The 18,026-nt window shown below is 34.4% G+C and overlaps 1 protein-coding gene across 2 annotated transcripts; it reads left to right on the top strand.

Annotated features, from left to right (window-relative positions):
• The first annotated feature begins 12,658 nt into the window (after window positions 1–12,658).
• Window positions 12,659–17,611, top strand: LOC132306798 (histone H2A.Z-specific chaperone CHZ1-like). 2 transcript variants are annotated; one of them, XM_059804373.1, is made up of 6 exons: window positions 12,659–12,762; window positions 13,202–13,354; window positions 15,155–15,733; window positions 16,403–16,643; window positions 16,899–16,990; window positions 17,101–17,611. In XM_059804373.1, exons 2-5 carry the CDS (start codon window positions 13,206–13,208, stop codon window positions 16,908–16,910), a joined length of 981 nt encoding a protein of 326 aa, XP_059660356.1. In that variant the 5' UTR covers window positions 12,659–12,762; window positions 13,202–13,205; the 3' UTR covers window positions 16,911–16,990; window positions 17,101–17,611. The 2 variants fall into 2 exon arrangements, with proteins under 2 accessions (XP_059660356.1, XP_059660355.1); XM_059804372.1 differs by having other exon boundaries at window positions 16,403–16,688.
• The last annotated feature ends 415 nt before the right edge of the window (window positions 17,612–18,026 follow it).

Genomic DNA, 18,026 nt, shown 5'->3' with positions numbered 1-18,026 from the left:
ATAACTGTGATACCCCCGGATTTCCGAATGCGGGTTGGCCAGGCCCACGCCCGAATACCCGAGGATATCAAAATAAATTGATAATAAACGAATACAGAGTACAAAAGAATAAAGAAGAATAAATAAAATACTGACAAGAAACTAAAATGATAATCTAATAATAAACCTCATAATATTTTTCCATTAGTTAATAAACTCTTCTGATACAACTGATCCTCCAAAATACTCCAAAATACAACTCGGGAATCCATACTGTGTGGACCCCTAGAAAATCTAAACTAAACAAATGACATCAATAACTGTCTAAATCAGGAAATTGAATCATAAAGGAACCCTATGTAGCATCGGAAGAATGAAGTAGACTGATCATCGCTCAGCACGAATAACCTCTGCTCCTGACGAACACCTGAAAAATAATGGTGGGTTAGGCCCACAAACAAGTTCTACTCTACTACAGTCCAAGCAGAGATCTGATACACGTATACATCCTAGTCAATCCAACAGTAACTAGTAGCCCGTATATATATATATACACACACTAAAGGAACCTCACTAGACTATAGGGTTGTCTCAACCTGAATAGTAGGCAACATGCAAAACGCACATATAGTGGGCATGAGTACCTATACCTACCAGGGTACATAACTACACTATATCTAGCTACATATCCCTGGCGATATACGCGCCCTAACCACTGATCCTGAGACTCAAGCTCATATCATGGTACCATACTTATACATATAAAATTTAGTAACCATCGTATCCAGTATAAATTAATCCTCCATAAGTCATTCAACTTGTTCAGCTGACCTGACTTGAATATAAGTATGACTTAACATTTTAGTTAATCCATTCCCTTATATAATAAATTAATTCTCCATAAGTCATTCAATTTGTTCAGCTGACCTGACTTGAATATAAGTAGGACTTAACATTTTAGTTAATCCATTCCCTTATATAATAAATTAATCCTCTAAAAGTCATTCAACTTGTTCAGCTGACCTGACTTGAATATAAGTAGGACTTAACATTTTAGTTAATCCATTCCCTTATATAAAATAGGTAGGACTTAACTGATAAGTTAATCCGTCCCTAAAATGCCACCGTCCCATACTGGTGCATTAAACCACACAATCCAACAATTGATGTAACGATTAAGGAAATACATCAAACAATCCAGAAATAACTATGATAATATGATATCAAGTTATCACAAAATAGGAATGATTTATTATTTATTTAAGCTTCCTATATCATATGTCCTACACAAACTGAATCTTATACATGATGATATTTTATTGTACCATCAACTAAACATTCTCCATATCCAATTCATCCTACACATTTAATCTTAATTGCTAAAACATTTTAAAAGATTAAATCCATTCGTTTGTTTAAAACATTCAAATAGCAAGCATCATTATGATTGAATCTATTTAAATTTATTTAAACCCAAACCTAGTTCCTATTTAATGTTCAGGAATCCTAGGCATGTTTCTACGTTCCATCATTCCATAGATATGAAAAATACATAATGTAAACATATAAAAATTCAAACCGGAAATCAAATCAAAATCATGCATTTATCAATTCATAACTCAAGAACAGATATGAATCAATTTCATAAAACCTATATTTTAATCCAATTAAACATACATAATTATTTAATTTTATGTGTTTAATAAATCCTGGAATTTACTAGGCATGTATAGAAACACGAATCAAAGGGAAAGAGATAGAAGAAGAACTTGCCTTAAACTTTCGGATCGAAAGTTAAATTTCTTTTTCCTTGATCTTCTTTCTACAGGGTTTTTTTTCCTCCTTCCTTCATTTTCCTCCTTCCCTCTCTAACTCTCTCTCTCTAGAATATATCACGTGAATATTTCTACCACCTTTTACAACCTATAGCTATATATTTATAGGTTAAATAAAATAACCCTAACCCTTTTCCCAATCCAAGTCAACTTAAAAAAAAAAAAATGTTAAAATATTAAAAAGGTAAGTAAAATATGTTATGTATATAATTTATGTATATCTTTATTAAATAAATAAATTATACACATCCTATTATTTATTAATGGATTATCCAATAATACTTAAGTTACCATAATATTATAAAGTAACTTAAAACATAACACGTATAAAATCTATGTATATTTTTATTATTTAAATATAAAACATATACATAAGATTAAATATTACTACCCAAATTACCATAAAAGTAATTAATAAATTACTTTCCCTTTTATATATATTAAAAAGGTAAGTAAAATATGTTACGTATATAATTTATGTATATGTTTATTAAATAAATAAATTATACACATTCCATTATTTATTAATAGATTATCCAATAATACTTAAGTTACCATAATATTATAAAGTAACTTAAAACATAACACGTATCAAATTTATGTATATTTTTGTTATTTAAATATAAAACATATACATAAGATTAAATATTACTACCCAAGTTACCATAAAAGTAATTAATAAATTATTTTTCTTTTTATAAATGTATATAATATATATATATATATATATATATACATACATACACAACTATCCATGGGTAATAATCCACACACATCCAACCTCCTATCCAAGTAGTCCATGGGACCCAATTGGTTGGTCCATTACTACTAACCATAACCATAAAGAAAAATAAAATAAAATAATAAAATAAAAGAAAACATTTAATTTACAATTAATCAAAACACCATTTAAGCACATAATCTAATTAAATAATTAACACATAGACAAATACAAATAATACATAGACACATAATTAAATAATCAAGAAATACCTAATTCAATTAAACACATAAGTAATTAGTTAAATAATCAATTAAATAATTAACAATATAATTAAAACAAATAAATAAATACCGAGACTATCATTTTAAAATTAGGGGTATTACAATAACTTTCAACTTCCAAAACATAGTCTATTTGGTAACATAGTACTTACCATAAATTACTTCATCTGCAAACGACCGAGCACTTCAGTGACCTCACACAAGCTGCCTAATCGTGTAATCGTGCTCTACATAACTAAAACTAACCACTATATACCACCTCGAGACTCTCTAGACTGTCGTGCCAACCCAAAACCCCAGTCATCGATCTAGCCATGCAATCGACTCATTGAGAGTCAATTACTCGTAGCACATTTTGTAATTTTCTGAAATAGGGATCACCCCTCGATAAACCAGTCTTTAAAACAGACTCTTACAAGATCATGAAATGATCTACATCTAGCAACCGGTCCTATGTCACAATAGACCTACAGAATCCAACAAGTCCCCATGACAGTTAGAACCAACACGCTTCTTTAGACCGTACCAGAAAATCAGAAATACACATCTACAACCCTTAGACTACATTCGTGACTTAAATAACCTCTATCACACTTACCACGACTGGTTAGAAAAGAACCTCAGCATTAAATCGTGACCCAAGTCACAAACACTAACCTCCTAAGGTCATACCATTCTCCCACAAAAACTCCATCTCACACACCTGATCTCCACGGTCACAAGAACCCATACACCGATGCATAAAACTCATACACAACATAGACACCCAACTATGAAATACAAGCCCATCCTAAAATTGTGCTCTAAGCACCGCACAAAATGCACCGAGAAGATTAAAATGACTACACACTAAATAACTCAAGCCACGAGCTAAAAGACCAAGTCATTCGTTCGATAAGAACTGGCACCGAACAACCTTGGAGCAACCGAACTTCTCGCCTACTCAAGTCAAAACTCACACAACCATCCAATACTCGACCGCATAAACACATTGATATATACTGATAATAATCATAACCCACTCCATGATACAACCATGCTCCTAACTTGTCGCATTAATGTAATGACCCTATCATTTTTCTTCCTTTCCTTCTTCTCAAATTTTCACGGATATATATTTTTTCCGTTGATATTTTCTTTTCTGAGTTCAGTTTCTCGTCATTTAGTGTCGTCTTGAGTGCTCTGGAATGATTTCTGAGACTCTTTTCTTTGGATTGATAACTTCCTTTGAGGACCGAGTCATTTCCACATTTTTATTTTTTCGACACTATTCACTTTTCGTCCTTTTCCCTATTTTGTCTTTTCCCCGATTGTCACTTTGTTGGCATAACCTCACTTTTTGTGTTCGGAGTTGGTTTTTGATTTCACATATCTTCGTTCTAAGTGATTTATACGAAATACGTATCTTTACTTTTGTAGAAAGGTACTCTGGTTACTCCCTGTGTCCATAGGGGCATGGATGCACAGTTCTTCAGAAATATTTTCTTTTCTTAGGGTGTTTTTCTTAAATATCTTTTAAATATATTTTATTTCAGGGATTTTTAAGAAAATATTTTTGAAAGATATTTTCATTCCAGGCCAGTTATGCAGTTTTCACTTTTTGGAGGGGCCATTGTGTAATTAATGAAAGTTATTGCAAAATGCCTTATTTTGAGCTTGGATCCTCGTACGGGATTCATTTTCACTTTTTGTTGAGTCGGTACTCTTAGAATTTCCTTCTGATTGTTTTTCTCTAGTTTCAGGGTTTCTGGCCCCGGTTACCGCTGAAATTGTTTGAAGCATATCTTTCTGCTCGAGACTCGATTTTCGATGTCGTTTCTTTTGTTGTTCATATTTTCTCATTTCAGTTCTTTTTCATTCATAGATTTTCACCATTGGAGCGCATCTGCTCAAATTTCACTTTTTCGAATCCGGTGGGGCCCTTTCAAGGCACTTTTAGGGTTTTACTATAAATAAAATGTCTTAAAGTGAAAAATCACTTTTTCCATCTTTTTCCTCCCTTTTGGCTGGTAGCCATGGAAGATCATGGGGCTGCTACCTTCTCTCTCTCCTTTTGGACTTCTTTCATTTGTTAAAAAGTCGTAGTGTCTTTGTGTTTTATGTTTGTCTTGACTACGCGTATCTTTCCCCGCTATTAGAATCCGTTTTTGGCCATTTTCTGAGTTCGGGTTTGAGACCAAGTTAGGATTTTGGTATGTCCTCTTTGGAGTTTTATGATCACCGTGTTGTCCCCGACATAACTTAGGAGTATCGTCAGATTCAGAGCACTTTTCTTTCGGTAGGAATTTGAGATTTCATCTCAAATGGAGGTAGGGATGTTATAGTTTATATTTTTGTTGTCTTGCATGCTATTGATGCTTATGCAACTTGTATGCATGCTTTTGTTCATAATCTAGAATTTAATTTAATTATTTTCTATGTTTAAGATTTAATTCTCATGATGATATATAAATTAGAATTAAATTGTGGCATGCTAGAAAGTTTGACTTTAATATGTTTGTTAACATATATTAAATTAGAATTATTTGAATAAGAATTGCACTTTTTATTTAATAATTATCTTTGGTGAAAGTTTAATTCTCATGGATATACCTTGCATAAAATTAACTTGTGATATACTTTAAATTAAGTCTTGGCATGTTCTTTAACAGACTTTAATTTGAGAGCATTTGGATAAGTATGAAAATCTAGAGATTTTAATTAAAAGAATTAATTAAAATCTATTTAATGGTTCCATTAGCTTAAATGAGTTTTTAATTTGATATTTGTGATGACTAGGACTTGTATACTAGTACATGTTAATTTAGGACCATTTGATGTTGTTTTAGAAATTAGGGATTTGATTGCCATGATTTAATTAAATTTCATTTTATTGTTTCAAATAGCATAATTAAGTTTTTGATGTGGGATATGTAATGGCTATGTTATGTTATTTAACATGTGTTAATTAGGGGTCATTTGATTGAAATTTGAAACTTAGAGAAATTAATTAGTTTATTTAATTAATTTTCGTTTCTATTGCATTAATGATTTGTTCATGTGGTTGACATTGGTTATATGTTTAAATCATGATTTTAGACTTGTATTAGATTCATGAGTTTATGTTTTCAATATTGAATTATATTGTTATAGCGTGTAATGAATCGCACACTAAAGATTCGACATGTAATATTATTATAGCATATAACGAATCGCACTTTGAAGATTCGACATTGTCATCCTATAATAGTTGTGGATTTAGAGCATGTAATGTGTGGTTTCAACCTACTTGTGCACAGAAGGTGGTTTTCGTGCATTATATATTTCGTATATAAATTGTTAACTTATTTATATTTGAGTCATTTGGGACATTGTTATTGAGACATGGCTAGAGTTTGGCTCTAGTATGGGAGGTATGAGTTCTCCCTATTTTATAGTACGCACTAGGGTGGTATTCCCAGTGGGTTAATGCTCGGAATAACCATAGTTCTTGGCTTTATCCTAGATTTGATGTCCAAGTCTCCCACTATTTGATTTCGCATTCAATTCCAAATTGACAACCAATATTTAATTGTGACTTGTGGTTTTGGTTATTGGCGATTTAATATTGTTAAGTACATTTATGCTATATTGTTCAAATGTAACTTATGAATAATCTTATAGATTTATTTGGAACATAGACGTTAGGTAGCATGACCCATTTTAGTTGTTTTTCGCATTTTAGATTTCAAGTTGATAACTTTGAGAATCTATATCTTATTGCTTGGTATAACATGCTCCTATGTTGTTGAAATTGCATAAATGATGTGTTTTATGCTAGAAATGATTTAAAGTAGCTTAAAATACTTCCTGAGTCTCATCTTTGACATAGACGTTAGGTGGCATGACCCTTTTGAATTGTTTCATGTTAATGTAAAAATCTGTAAGAAATCCAGTAGATACATGCTCATTTCCTACGAGTAGCTTTATGTTTCTCACCCCGAAGTTACTGGGGGTATTATTCAGGTGCAGGATTTAAGATTCGGAGATTTGCACTTGCCTTGGGTGGTTTGGAGATTTAAAGTTTCTTTTAAAATATTCTTGTTCACATACAAGTGTTAGCATGTTTAAGTTTTACTTTTGATGTTGTAATACTTAGTTAGGTTCAAAATATGTAAAGTGTACTTGGATAAACTATTTATAACCTATTTGATATGTATGATTTGAGGCCTAAGGCCACAAAACTTGAAGTTTAAGTGTATGCATTTAAATTCCAAGTCTTGCATTTGAAATGTAATTTTCCTAACTTTGAGGTTTGGCATGTGATTCGGAGTAAATGTTATGTAATGAGGCTATAGGCTATTGTAACACACTTCAATACTTAAAGTACACTTGTTGGCATGCTTACATAGCTTAAAATCTCGTTTTTGGACCACATTCATGTTGGAGTTTGAGGCTTGGGTGAAACCTCAACATTTCTTGTTCATAACAGGTTCTTCAGCACCTTCTCGAGTCATTTTGGTCGACCGATGGCTCTTGGGAACTTCATTGTTCAACAAAAACTCATTTTCCAGTAGTTTAGGTGCTGTTTTGGCTCAGTTCGGTTGACCGATGCCTTATTTCGGTCTACCAAAGTAACCTCCCCTCAAAAATATATTTTCAAGAAAGTTTTTGTCCATTTCGGTCGACCGAAATAGCCCTTATACACCAGCCTTCCAGATTTTGTTTCAGTATTGTTGTTCCGATTTCAAATGGTCATAACTTCTTCATTTCTAATCCAAATGGGGTGATTCTTAAGCCTAAACTCAAGAATTTTGAGTCAGCTTTCCAATGGTACCTATACCATTCTCAGATTCAAATCACAGTGAGAGTTGTTCATGTTTTAGTGAGACAGTATCAATTTTCGCTTAAACCGGGAATGGACGTTTTGTGGAATTCTTGGCCAAAGTTTTTAGAACCTCTTTGAAATTTGTGAAATATTTAAATTATGTTGTATTCACCTTGTTTGACTTATTTAGAGTTAATTTTCTCTTTTTATTTGTGGATTGACCATCTTGCCCTTAATTAACAATTTTTACCCGTTTTGACTCTCGTTTGCTCATTCGCCTTTCCTTAAGTTCCGTGACTTCAGGGAAGGTCACTTTGGTGTCTTAGGGATAATTTATATCTCTAGAGATCTTGGTTTGTCTTTCGCTTACGCATTTCGAATCCGTTTTCGGGTTAACTTTTAGGTCATCACTGACGCATCGGGTTGAAAAAAACTTGGGCCGTAACAATTAACATAAAAAAAAAAAAACTGCTCACACTGTGTCTACCACTTGCCATTACCATACTCCTTATATTTATCATCATATCAAAATTAATATATTTTCAATCATTATCATAGTAATAATATACATTATTTTAAACACATAAGCATGTGATCATATAAGCAAATAGGCAGATAAACAAGTAAGCATGCCTTTCGAACAATTGAACACCTTAACACATAAGCACATAGTCATGCAATTCAACTTTTCCATGCAATCCTAGGTAGGCCTCTACCCGTTGTCCTAATGGTATTTGAACTACTACTCTGATATTAAATTTGTAACAACCCAAACCTGTGAGTCCGAATCACTAGCCGGGTCCTTACCCGAACCCGAAAACAACCGAGGACAAAACGGTCAACTAGGTTGTGTAAATTAATTATATAACTCTAAATGAGTCTAAATAGGTCAACATAAGTTACAAGGGTCATTTGAACCTATGACACAAAGTCCCGGACATAAGAATGAAGATTTCACCTAATTGCCCTTTTCGTTTTCAAATAATCCCGGAGCAGTCCAACTAAAAAGGTCATAACTCTCTCTACAATTTGAATTTTTGAGTGAAATTAATTTCATTGGAAAGTTGACAAAAAATACTTGAAATTTGACTCAAGAATGAACCCATTTGGATTTAAAACGAGAAAGTTAAAGCCATCCACAATCTGAATAAAAAAAAAAAGGAGATAAGCAGCAAGGGAGTCGGCTCTGGCCGCCTTCATTTTACGAAAGGAACCGACTCCACTCAAAAGGAGCAGGCTACACTCACACCGAAGGAGCATGCTCCATTCCAAAGGAGCAGGCTTGACCCTAAAGGAACAGGCTCCACGCCATGTTTTTGACGAAATTTAGCTACTCGGCTATAAAGAGTCGACTCCCAAAGGGGGAGAGCCGGCTCTCCACCTGGGAAGTCTAAAATTTGGTCACTGCAAGTGCATAGGACCTTGGGGACCTCATTGGCATCTACCATGGCCAAAATTTAAGCTTTAAACTCATCCCAAAACATCTTATAAACCTGATTTAAGGCTTGAACATGAAAATCCCAATAATGCTTGTAAAGAAAGGGTATAAGCAATATTCAATTTGATTCAAAATGGCCTCATGGCCTCTTTATACATTAATTACAATTTACACCATGAATCCTACATAGACAAATATACATTGATTTACATGTATTGAGTACAAGTAAAATGATACACGTAGAATGTCCCAAAGCTTCATTAGAAGTCATCAAACACCCATTAGAAACGTCAAGGCAACCTCCCTTTCCTGAATTAAAATAATGGGGTGAGTATAAAGCTCAGTAGGAAGCACCTAAGATACACTTCTTACGACCTCGTGAATCCACGTAAAATATAGGATAAAAGTAAACGGGATCATATTAATCGGGGGAAAAACACAACATCGTCAACAATATCATCAAAACCACTAAATAGGCCATCCAACTATATGTATAAAATGCATGCCAATGTAATGCAATGTCATACTAATGTCGTTCCACATTTTCGAAACATTTCCGTTTCAACTTCGAAACCGATAGTGCAATCCGACCCAAGGCACCTCCAAGGCGTCACAAAAGGAGGATTGGCTAACAATCCACGACCACAAGGCACCTCCAAGGCGTTGTATCCGGCCTAGTTAGCTCAACCACGCTAGGGTCTCTTCCTAGTTCCCTCTAGACCATATTAACATCATGGACCACTAGGCGCCTCCTAGGCGTCCGGTTTTCACAGACACTTTTAAAAACATTTTCCTAAAACAATTTTATTTGTTTTCAAAACATTTTTTCCCTTTACTTTCCCAATGGATGCATAAATACTTCATGCTTCTTATCATGAATTCAACCATGGAATTTTCACACATGCTATTCAAAATAAATTTCTAAAATACATAACGCATGCTTTCATTCCACATTGTTCTAACATATTAAGCATACAAAAACACAAATTTTATTTCACAGAGGCATACTTAATCACAACATATCAACTCACACATAGTCACATGTTTCATATATAACATTTAAGCAATTTGCAAGAATCTATACTAATAAGCATGCAAATTAACAAATTATAAAGAAAAAACTCACAAAAGTATAAGAAATTATATATTAGAGACCCCTACCTCAATAATTGAGAAAAGCCCTAAAATTCCCAAATTAAGCCCTAATTTCGAAATCCTAAGGCTTGGCTAAATGGTGTTTGGTTCCTATCAAATCGACGGCCTTGACGAGTTCTTCAATTTTGCTTCATAAGGTTTTACCAAATGTTCAAAGATGAGGAAGAAATCAAAGCTTGATGCTTTGAAGAGAAAGAAAAAGAAAAAGAAAATGAGAGGTAGAGAGAGTACCGGGGAGAGAGAGAGGAAATGAGGCCAAACAATGGCCTAATGGCCACTAAAAGTCTTAGTGGTGGGTCCCACCACAATTAAAAATCCTACCCTTCTTAATTTTTCACCACAAAATAAATATATACTCTAATTAACCCACAATCACACAATTTAACTCACAACATAAAATTATGCATAAAATAAATATGCATGAAATGCAATGGACCCGTGACGCAACCCCTGTGCATAACAATTCCGGTAGCGGGTCCCACCTAGGACCTTTCGGTCTGAAAAACAGATTAATACCGAAATGGCAATCATTGCATTTTCAAGAGTCCTGAATTCAATGGAATGCCCCCAACCAATTCTTAAACACAACCGGTACACCCCACGGTGTCCGACACGCAAAACGAGAAAAGACGAAATCACCCTCGGAAAAAATCAGAAATTTCTAGAAAATAAAAAATGGTAAAAATTGGCAACATTACAATATCCCTCTTAATTTTGAACAAATTGCCTCCTAATCATCAATTTTGTCCAAATATTTTTATAAAAATCCCAAAATACCCTCATTTTATTTTATTTTTTCTTTTATCCTCTCTCTCTCTTCAAAGCCACTCTCTGTAAATTACTCTGCACCTATTGTGAGTCGTCGTCTTGCCAATCACGAGCACGAACAATGAAAAGATGTCTTGCTAAAACTCTAGAGAGTGAATAGTCGTCATCTTGTCAAAACTCTAGAGAACGAACAATGCCAAGACGAGTTGTTATCTTGTCAATCAGGGAGTCTAGCAAGGATTGGCCCAGTCTGGTGACGACAACAACCTCAAGTATGAAGGTGACCGAACCTTTAGCAACCATTCATGGTTCTTCACCCATAACCATAGCCAAACTTCAGCGGTGGACAGAACCACGAGCTCCGAGCAACGACAAGCTCTACAACCAGGGACGGGTTCGAAAAATTATATCTGTGGGGGCGACTCGGTAGGGAAATCCTAGAGAGTGTGAAAGGGTAAGGGATATGTGAAATGTAGTAGGGCAAATATATATATATATGCAGTGGGTTGTTTTGTAAAATCAATGGGGGCAAACTTAAAATTTTAAGGGTATAAAGTACAAAAAAATAATTCTCCAAGGGTATATAGTATAAAAAAAAAAATCTTGGTGGGGGTATTCTCCCCCACTGAGCCCTTCACAGATCTGTACCTATCTATAATGGAGACCCAACTCCGGCGAAGCACCGAACAGATAGAGCCCCAAAAAAGAGAACTTCAATGCGCTAGTTTCGACGGTGACGAGACCCACTTCATGATTCCGACCAAGCTTTATGTTTATGTCATGTGAAGAGAGACGTCCAAAAGCCCCGCAAAAAGCTCAGAATAACGAAACCAACTTTGACGGCTTGTTCCACCTATGATAGCTTGCTCTGATCAGCAAGAGAAAATACAACATTTACTATTTTGGTAAGCAACAGTTCGGTGACAGTCACGACAATCAACTATGCCTTCAGGTTTCAATAATAATTCGATAACCAACCCGAGAGCTTAGCCTTGCTTTATATTTCGGTGACCTTAAAATCGCAATCCAGTTATGTATGTTGCAGTGGGAAAAAGAGTGGAGAGAGAAAGGAAAAAGAATTATGGGAGTATTTTAAATATTTTAATTGCTAAATTAACATAATGTACTTATTTGTAAGGGTGACCATTTGTGTTCGTGTCGTGTCGATGTAAGGGTATTATACTAAATAGGTAAACCCAAACTCAACCCATTTAATAATCGTGTCAAGAATCCTTAATACTAACCCAACCCGTTTATTAAATAGGTAAATGTGCTAACCCATTTAATGGCTTGTTTATCAAAACGAGATATTTAATATTTAATTAAATATTAAATAATAATAAATTGTTATAAATAATCTAAATATTCAAAATAAAAAGAAATATTATAAGGCATAGATAATGTTTATGTTGAAATGACTTAACTACCTATAATAATTCAGTTTACGATTATGTAAACGGGTTAATCGTATCGACCCCTTTATGACCCAAACACGTTTATGCCAGACCCAAATCATTTTAACTTGTGTCGTGTTGTAATTTGTCACTCCTATTAATTTGCATAAATTATTACAAACATAGAGGAATTTTTTTTTTTTTTTTTTTTTTTGGTTCCAATATATTCAAAATCAAGCCGTGCCAAAAAAAAAAAACAAACGCAGCCCAATAAATGGAATACATATATTTTGACCATAAGTTTACACTTACCATATTCTTCGTTTAACTTCATATCTGCAATCTCTTTCTCTGTGTTCGGCAGACCTTCGTGCTAGTTCGTCGCTCCTCTTCTTGATTCAGGTGAATATACTCTCATCTCTCTCTACAACTTATATATTTAGGGTTTCATGAATTCTCTCGTTTTTAAGATCTCGTCTTTAATCGATTCACCAATTCTGTGAAAATCGAATGAAATTCATGACTAAAATCACCTTCACCACTTTTCCGAGAACCAAACGAAGGGTTAGGGTTTTCGATTAATCTGTGAATATATTTAAATTTGTTTTCACCACTTTTCCGAGAACCAAACAAAGGGTTGGGGTTTTTGATTAATTTGTTAAATGTTTTAAATTTGTTTAATCGATCCATTTATTATGTTAAAACCAAATTAAATTCATTACTAGAAACACTCTTTCCCACTTTCCCGAGTACCAAACTAAAGGTTAAGAGTCAGAGTGTTCAATTTCTTTTTATATTAGGGTTTTCTCATTCATTCTGTGAATTTTGTTTGTTTATGCAGTGAAATGTACAATGGACTTGGATTACGGACCCCCAGGGGTTCCGGTACCAGCGGATACATACAGACCAACAAGTTCTTCGGGAAGCCTAAAAGTGTGAAGGTCCACCCGGGCAAGGGGTTTGATGAAGTCACTGGTGCAGCCACCACCATCAAGTAATGTTCATTGCACAGACATATTCTTATATATATATATATATATATATATATATATATATTTATTTTAAACTTGTTTGAAGTATGACAAAGTTGGAAAATTGATAAGAAGTCTTTTTCAACCAGCTGCCTGCTTGTTGGTTCATTTCCATATGGTGGTGTAATTTTGGTATTTGGTTGGATTTGGTGAAATACTTATTTTGCTTTTAATAGTAACTAAAATCAAGTTCTATTTCAAAGGCTAGATTAGATATACTTGAGGAATGCTTTTTAAACCGTCCTTAGGCTGCAATATTGTAGAGAGGGGGTTGGCAGAAATAATTCTCCCCTTCAAATATTAAAGGGTGTTGGATATTTAGTTTATATATAATGCATTCTACGCAAGTAATTAAATGTTGCTCCTCCTGCAACTCTTAAAAGAGTCAGGGCAATGAATCAGGAAAACTTCCTGATAATGGAGGGGGAACAGATGGAAATAAAAAAAACGAGGGCCTAAAACGTAGAATTTTTAATGTCTCGAACGAGTTAGAGCCACGATAACATACATTACCTGCTATCTATGTCCTTATTTAGACTAACACACACACACACACAGATAGATAGATATGAGGATAAAATAGCTGGTGGCAATTTTGCGCAGAGTTAAGTAAGCTGTAAGCAGCATCTTAGGCCTTAGTAGTTATGTTGGTGAAAATGAGAAGTTTGGTTAAAAAATATTTTTCTGAGTTTAATATTTAAATTATTATATTCAATAGACTAATGTAAGCTTAGAGGTGTATAGATGGGTCAAAAGAAGAACAAAATGTTTGCTCGTCTTAAAGAAACGGCTGAACCTATGAATTAGTTAGATTGCATTCTTTGGTACGTAATATTCTCTTCAGTATGTGCCCTCTTCCAACTCCATTTTTTTATTTCTTTCTTTTGATTAAATCCTTCATTATAATTCTGATAAATTTAATTTTGTTTTAAAGTACAATTTGTTTATAAAAATAGTATATATTTTTTTTTATAAGTTTTTATTATCAGCAATAATTATCTTATTAATGTTATTCACAGGTATATAATACACTTTTTTGTCGTTAAACTTGTCAATTCGGTCCCTGTCCTTTATGATAATGTTAATGGTGCAGTGTATAATTGGGTTGCAAGTATTCTCCCTTTTTTTTTTTTGAATATAAAGCCTTCTTGGTATCATTTGAACCGGTAATTAAACTGAATAATCATGATTACTGATAATTGTGTGCTATATATGTTTTTATTGAACCTGTCAATTTAGTGGCATGAAATCACGTAAATATAATATGACGGACATGACACAGTTGTCCCCTGTCAATATTCGCCCTGGGAGCAATGTGGAAGTAGCTAATCTAAGCCGCCTTTCCTTTTGGCTGCAAGGTTTAGGGTGATGTTTTTCATTGTCATGTCCTTTTGGGGCTCTGTTTTGGAGGGATATATTTTTAATGTTTTTGGGTGCCTAAAACTTGACATGTTTCTTTGCTTGTTTTATAATGAAAATTATTTTCACAAGAGAGCAAGCTCTGTGCTGTTCTGTCAGCTGCAGAGATTACTGCTAGGGCAGGAAAAATCTGTCTTTCAAGCTTGAAAAGATAAGTTATTTTTTTATAAAATTTTTACTTATCAAAAAAACAAGAAAAAGAAAAGATAAGTAACTTATTACTATTTTCATGCTTGTGTTTTAATTTTAAATCTGACGTACTTGATAGCTATCAAGCCTATCATACTCTTCAATTTTGTGATTATGAAATAGACATGAACAAATTATCTGCATGCTGTATTCAGGGATTCAGATACACGAACCCACCAGATTGTTGCTCGAAAGGAGAAGCAGATGGAAACACTAAGAGCTGCTCTTGGGATAGGCACATCTGAGTTTGACAAACAAAAGAAGCTGTACATTTATTCAAATTCTGAAGATTGTGATGATGATGATGATAAAGCAAGACATAAACTGAAAAAAGGCCTTAATGATGATGGTAAGCAGCATGGGGAAGATTCTGACAATGGAAATGATGATGTGAGAAGGGGTGTTAAAAGTAGGAAGAATGAAGGGGAGGAGAAGCTTCTTGATTCAAGAAGCCACAAGAAGCAAGAAAGCAGAAGAAGAAACCACGGGGATGATTCTTCTGATACAGGTAGTAGCGGGGAGCATGTGAGGAGGATCAAGAAGAAGCATCGGAAAAGTAATCTGGGGAGTGCTTCCGAAAGTGATTCTGATAATGATGTTGGGAACAAGAAGATGCAAAAATCAAGATGGAAGCACAAGAAAAGTAGGAGACATGACAGTGATGATTTTGATTCTGATTCTGATGAAGAACATTATTTCAAACAAAAATCTGGAGTGCACTTTGAAGATGTGAGGTGAGCACCAAATCTATCTGTCTCTGTGTCTTCTGTGTTCTTCTTTACTTTGAAGTTTGTAAAATATACATACCATTATGAAGGATTGAATCAGATTAGATATCAATCATGGAATATTTTAATGTAGTGTCCACTTTGGAGTATTACAAAGTGAACTTACATTGCTGCAATCTTGCCTTGGGGGAGGAGGGAAGGGGGGATGGGATGACTGTGTTTTGTTGCAAGGATATGTCTAGTAAGTGGTATCTCATATTACGTGATAACGTCAAATAGCAATTATGGAGCCTCTTGCATTTCATAACTCATGGCAAACGAATTAGCTGCATCATAACCTTATAGCACTTTAGAAGTTGCCAACAACTTATTTCAACACTTCCAGAATATATATTTAAAGCAGAGAGTTCTCTCCCTCTCTTTTCCCTGTTACTCGTGGTCCCTCGCCCCCAACCCAATGTTCTATGCCATCCTGCTAGAATCAGAGATGAAATATTCTACTTCATGATGGGTAGTGGGTTGTGTTTTGTAGAACGCCCTCTCTTGGGTTGTGAGCATTGGGAATTCAATTGTGGCAACAACTCATCTTTTTTTTCATTCAGACTCTATCTATCTATATTATAAATGTTGGAAAACTATGATTCAGTAACATGAACTTTGTGTCTGCCTTTTCAGAAGGCGTAGTAAGGTGGAAGCAAAGTGGACAGATAAAAACATTGCGCCGGAGGAGAAATTGGAGACCTTTGAGCTGGATTATGATGTCAAAAGTGACGGTCGGAATGGTTATGAGGCAGCAAGCTATGCAGATTTCATTGACAGATTTGAGGCCAGGGATGAATCCAGGAAGAGGTATCCGAAGCAGCAATTTCTTCGAAGATCTGAGGAGAAAAGCAACCAGCAAAATGGAGAATGTGGGGTGAGTTATGACGAAGTTAAGAAGCATGTGCGTACTGAATGTTAGGTGAGCGTTTACATATAGAGTCATATATAACCTATGGCTTATATTATCTTGTTCTCTTTTAATATTTTGGGGAGGGGGTCAAATGATCCCTTCTGGAATAGAATACTAGTTCAAGTGCTCGGTTGATCTTTGCGCATTCGGAATACTTTTAACTCAGTTGTGTGGTGTTGGTCGTATTTTATGCTAATGATGCACATCTTTCTATATCAGGAATGTGCTTAGAAATCTAGATGCCAACTCTGGGTACTACAATCCGAAAGCGTCCTCTTCCTGATATGTATCCAAAGGATAAATTCTATACCGTGAGTATTTTTGAAGTTCAAGCATTGCCTTATTATTATTGTTCTTCTCATTGTTGTTTTCGTGGTCATTCAAATCCTTTATATTGATTTTGCTTTTCTTTAAATTTCAGGGAACTAATCAAAAACAGTAAGGAACAACTAAAGGCGCATATGAAGCAGAGCCTTGGAGAGAAGTATGGCGGCATTAACAAGATGCTACAATTTCTACCTTCCTATTAACAGAGAAAGCACAATAATATGGGAAATTTGAAGATTAACAAGTTTCTTCAAGCGAATCACAACATATTTTTAAAATCTCGGTGTGGTTATCATCCATATTTGGAATCAGACAGGAAAATTATTATTTTTTCATTAATGTGTGAAATGTACAATTGTAGTATTGTACAATGGTTTGGCCCGTAAAAAACGAGCTAAGCATAAGCTCATGCTTAGCTCGGGACATTTAGGAGTGCAAAGTGGGCAAGCCCAACCTGAAGTAGCCCATTAAGGGCAAATCGAAAAGTCGTTGGTCAAGGGCTATATGGCACCTCAAAAAGAGAGAAGGAAGTTACATACACATATGATTCACCGTAGACGTATTATCCGGTTTATAATTCTGATATTATTAAATATTCTTATTAATAGGTCAATTTACACTTATATTCGCTCGCTGTCGCTGTTATATCCTGTTATCACAACCAAGAAAAAAAAGGGGGCTGGAATTCTGGTGGCCAAATGCAAATTTTGCTTTCAAATTAGCATTAGTAATAATTAGCATTAATAATTATTACTAGGGACTCGTGCATAAGATAGAAGTGCCTTAAAAATCCCCTCTTCCAAATGATTTTCTTATTGGACAATTTCCTGAATTGATCTCCAATGCACTGAGAGTGTTATCACTCTTGATTAATATATTTTTCATCAATGTGGCTTTTTACAAACACACGATATTATTCGATTATTAATCAACCCCACTCCACACATACAGGAATGAATACGAGTGTTGCTTCTAAGGTTAGAAATGGGTTGGTTAAGCGTCAAAATTTTGAATTTGTCT

The sequence above is a fragment of the Cornus florida genome, unplaced genomic scaffold, assembly GCF_030987335.1.
Source record: "Cornus florida cultivar Cherokee Brave unplaced genomic scaffold, ASM3098733v1 CherokeeBrave_3.0.0_Hap2_Chr05, whole genome shotgun sequence".
NCBI classification, from domain to species: Eukaryota; Viridiplantae; Streptophyta; class Magnoliopsida; order Cornales; family Cornaceae; genus Cornus; species Cornus florida.
Note: the sequence above shows the minus strand (reverse complement) of the source record. Positions and strands in the feature narration are given on the sequence as shown.